Source organism: Lolium rigidum, chromosome 6 (assembly GCF_022539505.1).
Source record: "Lolium rigidum isolate FL_2022 chromosome 6, APGP_CSIRO_Lrig_0.1, whole genome shotgun sequence".
Taxonomy (NCBI): Eukaryota; Viridiplantae; Streptophyta; class Magnoliopsida; order Poales; family Poaceae; genus Lolium; species Lolium rigidum.
In genome coordinates this window covers 240,822,341-240,832,251 of record NC_061513.1, presented here as the reverse complement: position 1 = coordinate 240,832,251, position 9,911 = coordinate 240,822,341, and the positions used below count along the sequence as shown (strand labels likewise).

At 44.8% G+C, this 9,911-nt stretch overlaps 2 protein-coding genes across 2 annotated transcripts; one reads left to right on the top strand and one right to left on the bottom strand.

Annotated features, from left to right (window-relative positions):
- Nucleotides 1-617: 617 nt before the first annotated feature.
- LOC124661505 (dnaJ homolog subfamily B member 1-like) lies at nucleotides 618-3,938 on the top strand. The gene is made up of 3 exons (XM_047199374.1): nucleotides 618-1,007; nucleotides 1,676-2,136; nucleotides 3,329-3,938. Exons 1-3 carry the CDS (start codon nucleotides 843-845, stop codon nucleotides 3,765-3,767), a joined length of 1,065 nt encoding a protein of 354 aa, XP_047055330.1. The 5' UTR covers nucleotides 618-842; the 3' UTR covers nucleotides 3,768-3,938.
- A 491-nt stretch (nucleotides 3,939-4,429) lies between these two features.
- Nucleotides 4,430-8,614, bottom strand: LOC124665629 (triose phosphate/phosphate translocator TPT, chloroplastic-like). Its single transcript, XM_047203027.1, has 12 exons — nucleotides 8,337-8,614; nucleotides 7,901-7,969; nucleotides 7,710-7,775; nucleotides 7,510-7,588; nucleotides 6,696-6,816; nucleotides 6,502-6,597; nucleotides 6,106-6,218; nucleotides 5,929-6,006; nucleotides 5,725-5,841; nucleotides 5,352-5,451; nucleotides 5,143-5,243; nucleotides 4,430-4,728 (listed from the first exon to the last, which is right to left on the bottom strand). The coding sequence occupies exons 1-12, from the start codon at nucleotides 8,597-8,599 to the stop codon at nucleotides 4,714-4,716; spliced, it is 1,218 nt and encodes a 405-aa protein (XP_047058983.1). The 5' UTR covers nucleotides 8,600-8,614; the 3' UTR covers nucleotides 4,430-4,713.
- Nucleotides 8,615-9,911: the final 1,297 nt, after the last annotated feature.

Here is a 9,911-nt window from a genome sequence, read left to right as displayed (position 1 = left end):
GGTGAGTGGGCAACCCAAGTCCCAGCGGAAAATCATCTTTCCGGCATCCAACCTCATCTGCTGGGAAATTTGGAAAGAACGGAATAGACACATCTTCGAGAAGAAAGAGCTACTCATTGCGGAGTTCTTCGTCCGGCTGAAGGACGAGGAAGCTGCTTGGACTGGCATGAACTCCCATTCCCCTTGTGGCTCAGTATGGAGGGGCACCCTTTGATCCGGGTTAATTTCTGGTAATTTCTTGTGGCTCTTTGAGGGTCATGCTTTGTGACCTTCCTTTTCTGTACTTGTTTTCCCTCTATTGAAATGAAATAGCAGCTCACCTTCTGTCATTCAAAAAAAAAAGTTTTTAACTTGTAATATCACTTTATGCTTTGATTGATAATCTATGCATGGGAACCGGGCCTATACTGGGCCAGCAATTTAACCTCGTACAAGTTCGTCGAAAGATGACGTGACATGTCCGACCAGACGGGCTGCGCCGCAGAGCCCAACCGGGACCAAACCCAACAGTAACACCAGCAGCACCTGGTGTCCGAGCGTACACGTATCACATCCAAGCCCTTCTCGAAGCTTCTACGCCTCCCTAATTTCCTATCAACACCCTCCGACCCGAGGCAAAGCCGCCTTTCCCGTCACAAGCACCAAACTGAAACTGAACCGGAGACCGAGGCCACCACCCACGGGCTGGTGACAAGAGCGAGCGGGCCGACCTTTTCCGGCGAGGAACCGAGAAGGCCGGCAAGATTCGAGGGGGCGGGGGAGCCAAGCGGAGACCGCCGGAGTCGTCGTCCACGCGGCCCACCCGCCGCCGCAAGGACTCGCCCGCCGAGGCGCCCAAGGAGATGGGGGTCGACTACTACAAGGTCCTCGGCGTCGACCGCGGCGCCAGCGACGACGACCTCAAGAAGGCATACCGGAAGCTCGCCATGCGCTGGCACCCGGACAAGAACCCCACCAACAAGAAGGACGCGGAGGCAAAGTTCAAGCAGATCTCCGAGGCATACGAGGTTGCCCCTTCTTTCTCGATCTCATCCCTCTACCCAAGATTGTTTCTTTTTTCTTCTTCCGCCTGGATCAGCGATTAGCGAAATCATCCAGATGTCTATTCTGTCGGTACACAAAACGTGAATCGAAGATAACCCCACATAACCAGTCATGAAAAGCTGACGCCTTGATCCTTGAGTATTTGTGTAGGCGACCAATTCAGATCGATGTATCGTCGTTTGCCATTGTCCTGATAGGAAGCGGTTTCGTTTAAGGGCCAGCTTTTTACATGATATTTGTATGCTATTTTGTTGTGCTTGTAGGTCTTACTGCATCAAGGCAAATGATTTGGCATGTTTTGGAAAAAATATTGATGCTTTAAACTGGAAAATGTGTAGAACTGCATCGCGAATCCTTTAGTTATATAGCAGAAACAACTGCCGGAAGCTGGAAGGAACTTCTCTGTTGATGGAAACTCTAATCCACTCCTTTGTTACGATTTTAGTTGCAAGGATTCACACAATTGAAAAACTTAATCTATAGTTGCTATTATCTGGTAGAGAAATTTTGAAACGTTATTTTTAGTCCAGACCTTGAGCAAGTTCAACTTCCTGTGTTTGTTAAATACTCTTTATCCAGTAATTTATTATAAATGTGCATTGATGCTATGCGTTACCTCATGACCTTTCAGGTCCTTAGCGATTCCCAGAAACGCACATTATATGACCAGCTTGGTGAAGAAGGGTTGAAGGGACAGCCTCCCCCAGGTGCGGGAGGTCCTGGTGCATCTCCCTTTTACCCAGGTGGTGCCCATTCCACCTCGTTTCACTTCAATCCAAGGAGTGCAGATGATATATTTGCCGAGTTCTTCGGATTCTCTGGGCCATTTTCAAGCATGGGTGGTATGGGTGGCATGGGTGGCATGTCGGGTGGCACTGGCGGCATGAGAGGGGACCCTAGATCCTACGGGTCAATGTTTGGCAATGAGTTCCTCTCCTCGCAATTTGGTGCGCAGAGTTCTGCAAGTAGTATGCCGCGCCCATCACACAAGCCTGCATCCATTGAGAATCGGCTTCCAGTTACCCTTGCTGATTTGTACAAGGGTGTAGCCAAAAAGATGAAAATATCAAGAGAGGTCATAGAGGCCACCGGGTAAGCTTCCTCTATATTCCAGTTACTTTTCAGCTTGGCACGTTAGCTATGAGAAATTGCAGGGTGTAAGCTCCCCTATAGGCTATAGGGATTTAAATGAATTCTCCTTTTCTGAATTAGCTGCATTACAATCTTTTATTTGGAGCAAAAATTGTTTTTCTTTTATGGCCTTGTGTGCCCATTATTGCTGCAAGGACATAACTTGTTTTCCACAGAACTATTAGAAATAGCTATGTTAATTCATAGTCATCAACTAACTAGGCAAGATGTCTATTTTAGGTATACATAGTGATGCATTTTAATTGCTTAGCACTTGGCTTTATACTTCCATGTCAGGGTTGAGAACTTGAGATTGTCCAGAGCCAGAGATTATATGGTATTTTTTAGTTTTTTGTAACGCAGGGATGATACCTGGCTATTATTAACCACAAAAGTCCTGTGTGTTAATCATCTTGTTTCCTGCCAAGCATCTCTTTATATTGTAAATAATGTAACAAGAGCTACACACGTGCTCTTGTTAATTTGTTATAATCCGACTCGGATTCGAGTATCTCATTGTCAGAATCCGACTCGGATTCGAGTATCCGATTCGGAGAAAATTTTGGACACACCAAATAACACCCGGTTTCTGACACGTTGCCATCTCATATTTCCTTTTTAATGGTAGCTTTCATCTTTCCGTAATGATTACCTTCCAATTTTGTCCAGTTGTTCTGCTTTGCTAATGGGAATGTTGGAAACATTCTAAAAATAGATATACTCTCTCCATCTAAAAATAGGTCTCACTTTTGTCTAGACACGGATGTATCTAGATGCATTTTAGTTAGAGATACATCCGTATCTAGATAAAGTTGAGACACCTATTTTTAGACGGAGGAAGTACAACTCATATTTGCATATCTATTTCAGTCTGACTTTCAGAACAAGTCGTTGTTGGTGCGGGATTGGTCATCTCGTTAACTGTTTTAGTTAGCTTGTGTGCGGCCTATTTTAGGGACAGTGTATGATATTTGCATTTTATGACATAGTCCCTCAATGATTTGATTCATCTGCATCTGCTGTGGTACCTGATATTATGCTGTGACAAAAATAGATTGTCATTTCTTGTGAGCCTTTTTCTTTCCAAGACCATGCTCTCTTTGCAAACTTCTTATACTGGGTGCCTGCTTTCTAATTTTACTTATCTTTACAGGAGAGTCTCACAAGTAGAAGAAATTCTGACTATAGATGTAAAGCCCGGTTGGAAGAAGGGGACAAAGATCACCTTTCCTGAGAAGGGAAATGAAGCTCCAAACATGATACCTGCTGATATTGTTTTCATCATTGAAGAGAAGCCCCATGACGTTTTCACTAGGGAAGGAAATGATCTCGTCGTGACAGAGAAGATCTCTTTGGTTGAAGCACTGACTGGATATACTGTGCGTGTTGCTACGCTTGATGGGCGTATTCTGTCTGTACCCGTTAGCTCAGTGATCCATCCTAGCTATGAAGAGGTGATCCCTGGAGAGGGCATGCCAATACCCAAGGAGCCGAATAAGAAGGGAAACCTGCGGGTTAAGTTCAGTATCAAGTTCCCTTCCAGGCTAACGTCTGACCAAAAGGCTGGGATCAAAAGGCTTTTGGGTTCTTAGATTTAAATGGCATTCTATAGACTAGCAGAAGTGGTTGTGAATATTGCCACCGTGTGGCTAGGTAGATTCTGTTTGCCTGAAGAGGCCAATGAGCGGAATTGGTTAAATGAGGGTATCCCATAACATGCCTGTAAAAATTATATTGATATGTTGTTGTTTTTATCTCCATAATTTGCTTGAGTCTTTTTACATATGCAGCCAGGATGATTGCTGGCAACAAACCCCATGTAGGTTTGAGGTTAGAGATTTTACACCGTGTCTGTGTATGGGAATTTTTGCTTTTGTTCAAAATCAGTTATATCGGAACTATTATCCTGTACGAATAGCACATGAACTAGATCAATTTTGAGCTAGAATGTTAGGGAATGGGCAATGTCTACATTGTCAGTGACTCAGTGTCATGGTTGCTAGTATTGGAGCCCATGTTACGACAGACAGAAGTTTCCAGAAGCTTAGAGTAACATTGCCCTATCTTCAGCTAATCATTAACTCTTGTTAGGATGGCTCGGACGAATGTTTCCAGAAGCTTAGAGTAGCTTTGGCTAATCATTTTCCGACGTATTAGACTGTTGCCACATTATGCGCACATATGGCTTACCGACTAAGGGTTCACAGCAGAAAGGAGACTGGTTGATTTCTTTCCTCCAACGTGCACAACAGAAGAACCAAAAAGAAGAATATAGATGCTCGGATATCACACACACACAACAAAAAGCCTTTACAAGTACGAGCGTTTATTCCTGCACATTTGAGCTCTCTCGGTGACAATATGAAGGATACCATCTGCATTGTTGCTGCTCAACCTTAGACCGGGAACAGTTGCACAGATAAAAACAAAAACAAAAACAAAATAACGAAGAGGAGACTCTACGGTTCTCCTCCATGTCTCCAATGCACAGTGCAAGTCGAGCACCAGAACCATCCGACCATATTCACAGCAACCACATCAAGCGCTCTTCGCCTGCAAGATTGAAGCAAGATAATGAGATGACGTTATAACACTGGCCGTGAATCATAGAAAATGCAATATTAGAAATCCAAGTTTATTTTCTCTATAATTATGGTTAGCATTGACCATAACAATCCTGGTATTGAATGGTTCTTGTCTTGCCATTACTTCTACTTTTCAAATGTCTGGCTTTTTGACTTCTGAGGAATTTCGCTACTGAGGAGCAATTTGTAATACTATGCATATTGCTTGTGAAGAATTGTTATCGTTAGCAAGTACTACGGAGTAGGTAATCTTGCTTGGGTAACCGAAAACAAAAATCATTGCTATCGTGCAAACCATATTCCAGTTGGAAACTACTCATAGCAGTTCTGCTTTACATGTACTCAGATTAGGAGACATTGTAATAATTGAGTGAAAGCTTACCCTTTTCTCCTCCTCGATCTTAGCCTTGATGTATGAGTAGGTGGCAACACCAGCTATTGCAACGACCGTCCCGATACCAGTCTGTGTGGTAATTTTGTTGCCTGTTGAACATAAGATTTAGCCGGTGTTAAGGTAGGCACAGCAGTGTCCAAAAACTGACAAGGGAACAAATACTATTCACTCATAAACAACAGGAATATTTTACGTACCAAAGATGATGATCGAGAAACCAATGACGAACACCCTTTTCAACACATTACCGACAGCATGCGTCAGAGGGGCCACCCGCTCCAATGTGTTTGTAGCAAGCTGCCATGGCATAATGCATTAGCCATGTTATAGATTATAATAGATGGAAGGTAGGTTGTCCATCAAAAAATGGACGCACCCATTTGGCAACATCATCATTAATTACTGCTTAATGTTGATATGAATATTGCATAAGAAGGAAATGCCTATACAGTTATTCTACAGCTACTAGTGCTATCAAAGTATGGCATAATGACATGAGAAAGCTTAAATGCTACACCTATTATGCCAAAAAGAGCACACGTACAGTTTGCATGGTATCAAAATGGTTACCTGGTTGTAGAGATGGTAGAACAGTCCGACCAGGAAAAGGTCTGAAACAAATTTTGTCATTCCTACTTTTGCAATTGCATCATTTAATCCATACTGCATAAGTTGGGGTCCTTCAATCTGCAAGGTAGATCATGGGAAAAACAATCATAAGCATAATGCACAAATATTTTCCTTTTTTATTTGGGCTGAATTTATCACACTTACAATAATTGCTGGTGGTATGCAGACGATAAGAGCAATTATTGAGATGTAAGCATACACGTTGGTGCTATCCATGTCGGTCTGCAAAAACAAGTAAAAATAGTAAAAACAGAAAGTTCAGAAGCACGTGTTGAGGCAGAAACGTCGAATGAGCAGTAAAAGATATGATGTGGCACAAACCATGGCTTTCTTGGAATAAATGCTTCGGTAAGTGAAGGAGATGTTAGAGATCATGGCATTAATGAAACCCTTCCAGTTAAATGAAAGTTCGGTGAGGGATGCCATTGAAACACCTGGTAATTCAAGTAGTTACATAGGTTGAAGAGGAAAATGGCATGGCCACGGTACTAGTGAGATCAAAGAAGCTAGAAATACTAAGTAGCATGTGTTATCAAGTGAAAAATGACAGCAATAACTGGGACAAAATGAACCTCATATGGCAAGGACATATTATTAGTTTTTTAGATGAAGATATTATTAGTTTTCAATCACTGTATCACACATTTCTTTCTTGTTGTTTATACTATCTACTCTTTAACTAGAAAACTGATAATAAAATACTTAGTTGAGAATTACCAAGCACAACGGGGGCAAGAGATAGCCAGAGAGACAAGGGAACTGTCTGCCCAAGGACAAACTGGGTAGCAGCTGCATTGAAGAAGGGCTCCAAAGCTGCATTGCAATTATGCGACACAGAAAAGAATCAGCCTATATAACAGAAAAAAAGAGCAACAGAACTCCACAATGAAATGTGCACATGAAAGAGTCACCTTTAATAGTGTGGGCAAATGAGACTGCAACTGTAGCAAAGGACACGTTGCTTGTGACATGACCAAGAGCATGGCACAAAGCCACCGGGAAGAGCAGCTTCAGGAGCGTAGAATTGATAGGCTACAAAAGACAACAGTTTTCTGTGTCAATTTGTTGCCAGTTTCCTCGTAAAAAACATGACCTTGGATAAAACGCAGTGATGGAATAGGAATGTCATTCTTTTGTAAACACAAACTTTTCTAATGTATGAAAAGATGAAGGGTGTGAAACTGTAAATCAAGTTCAGTTTGAGCCATACAAACAACAGAAGATCTGCATTATGTTTTAAATAAAGGATATGTATCCCTGCAAGCACCCGTACTTCATTATACCCTCCACAAACCAGAAAGTGTGAGTTTTTTTTTTCGTTTTATCTAGATAGTACTAAACATGGCAGTGACAGATGTTCCATCAGTTGAACACTATTTAAACTGAAAATTACAGGAAGCCTATCAGTCGAACAGTCACCAAACCTTGTTCCTACAGCCTAAGTTTCATAATTCATACCATGGTTTTTGAGTCACTGTATAGTCGCTGAATAGTCTCTGTATAGTCGCGAGTCCTTTTCCAAAAATCATGGCGACTCGCAACTATACAGCGAGTTATGGCAACTATACAGCACTTTGGTCGACTATACACTGAGTCGCAGCCTCGGCGACTCAATTTTGAGTCGCGGCTCAAAAACCTTGATTCATACTATCAACTGAAGACCATTTTGACTGTTGCGTGAATTCTCAAATAAAACACAACACTGGGGCAGGTGGTACAAATTACCGCACGCTTCGGGAGACCGACGGCCCAGCTGATGAGGCAGTACACGACACCCACGAGCAGATGGATCACCGACACGAAGCTGTAAGCAAAGATTCTTCATATAAGTTGCAGCCCAAGCACAGAAACTGAAAGCAAAGATCCTTCAGCTCGTGCTGAGTTCACTGTTTGAGAGCAATGTGAACCATGCAAAAGACACTTACTATGGGTAGGGGAAGTAGTTGTAGATCTTCTTGTTGAGGATGTTGAAGATGACGTTGAGGAAGTACCTGCAGAATCGGTTGCACCGGAATGCAGTGTTTAGCTGAAGAAAAGCACTGCAAGGTTTGTGTACCTCGGCAAGCCAGAGTCAGCCAGGCCGAGGCGGTGTTGAGTGAGGCGGAGAGAAACGTACCACATGAAGAAGAAGAATCCGGTGGTGATTGCAGGGTACTTCTCCAGGAGCCCTACTGACTTGGTGTCCCTGTTACAGGAGATCGCAGTCAGAAAGGAGAATTTATTTACCAAAAACACAGCACTACTCTCCAGTCTACTGTACTCTCTATCAGATAGGCTACCAAAGCAGTTTTATACAGATTTCATCGATGGAGCCCCACTGAACAGCGATCAGTGCGGCTGCAGGTGGGACCAGAGATGTTTTTGAAGTGCCTGAGCCTGCAATGAGCGAGTGCCTAGTGGCGCGCGCTACGTGTGAAGCAGCGCGAATGCAGGTGGATTTTTTTATGCGAGCCGCGCGTGGGGGCGGGCGAGGAAACCAACGGGCGCGTCTAAACAAGGGAACGGCCGGCCAGAGGGTTCTAGAAGCTTCCAGCAGAATGAGGAGCACTCACCCGGCGGGGGCGGGGTCGGAGGCGGAGGCGGCGGGCGGGCGGAGCGGCAGCCTCTTGGAGGGCTGGGACGGGAGCAGGCCGGCGGGGAGGAGGAGGTTGGGGCGGAGCTGGCGGCCCCAGACGAGCTGGCCGCCGTCGTGCACGGCGCCGGCGCGCGCGGCGGCCGGCAGCGGCGAGGCGACGGCCGGGCCGCGGCGGAGGCGGAGCAGGCCCGCGACGCCGGCGGACGCGCCGCCGGCGGAGAGCGTCCCGAGCGCCGGCATTGCCTGGGAAGCTTGGAAGCTGGATGCGAAGTGGAGGAGGAGGATCGGGGCGGGTGGTTTTGGATAAGTTTATGGGTGGGAAGGAGCGGGATTTGGGTGGCGGAGACGCGCGCGCGCGGGGAGGATACAGGATAGGCCGTGGTGGTGATAGAGGTTGGGGAAGAGAGGACGAGAGGTCGGGCGGACGTCGCCGTCCACGGACCGCTGCGGGATGCATATTTGTTTGGACTGAAATGGTAAGCTGGGCGATATTTTTGTGTGGGGGAGTTCGATGCGGATGCTTGTGCAGAGATGCTTGGGAAGTAGCGGCCAGCGTCGACTCGAAACAATGTTGGAGAAGACCCCAAAGTATTCTTTTCCTTTTCCTGTAAGAAAGAATAGGGTCATGGAATTGACTTTCAGAGTTTTCAACCAAATGCAGTGAATTCCAGTGATTTTGGTGGACACCAAAATAATTACAGTACCTTTTGGTCAAAATATTTCAGTTATTTCAGCAGTACACATGGATCCAAAAAAAAAAGGATTCAAGATTTTTTCATTTTTTAATATTTTGATGAATTTTAAGAGAAAATTTCACTCCATTTCCTAATTTCAGTGGTTTTAGTAGGAGGCGAAAAAAATCCGAAACTGAAATTCAAAACCGTGAGCAGGATTTTCGATCTTTGCATGGGATTCCCGTGATGGAAAACTAGCCAACATTTTGCTGACAAATTGTGGGTTTGTGCGTCGGTGACTCGGCGTGCTTAGAGCCTCTTGGGATTGTTATCACCAGAATTTGACCGAGTCAGAGGTGGGCCGCGATCAAGATGGACTTGAAGATTATATACGGAAGAGTTACGTGAATCGGCCTTTTATACCAAGTTGGGCTGAACTGCCCATGTATCTGTAATATATTAGACCGCATCTTAGTTTAGAAGTTAGAGTTTTACCCGTGCACGGTTTAGTGCACGCCCACATTAGAAAGTCCCCTGGACTATAAATATGTATCTAGGGTTTATGGAATAAACAACAACCAACGTTCAACCCAAACAAATCTCGGCGCATCGCCAACTCCTTCATCTCGAGGGTTTCTCCGGTAAGCACCATGCCGCCTAGATCGCGTCTTGCGATCTAGGCAGCACGAGCCTATCTCGTTGTTCATGCGTTGCTCGTGCCGAAGCCTTTTTGATGGCGAGCAACGTAGTTATCTTAGATGCGTTAGGGTTAGCATTGTTCTTCGTATCATATGCTGTCGTAGTGCGACCCTTATGCATCTAGCCGCCCTTACACCTATCTCAGGTGTAGGGGCGGCACCCCTCTTGATCATAGTTTA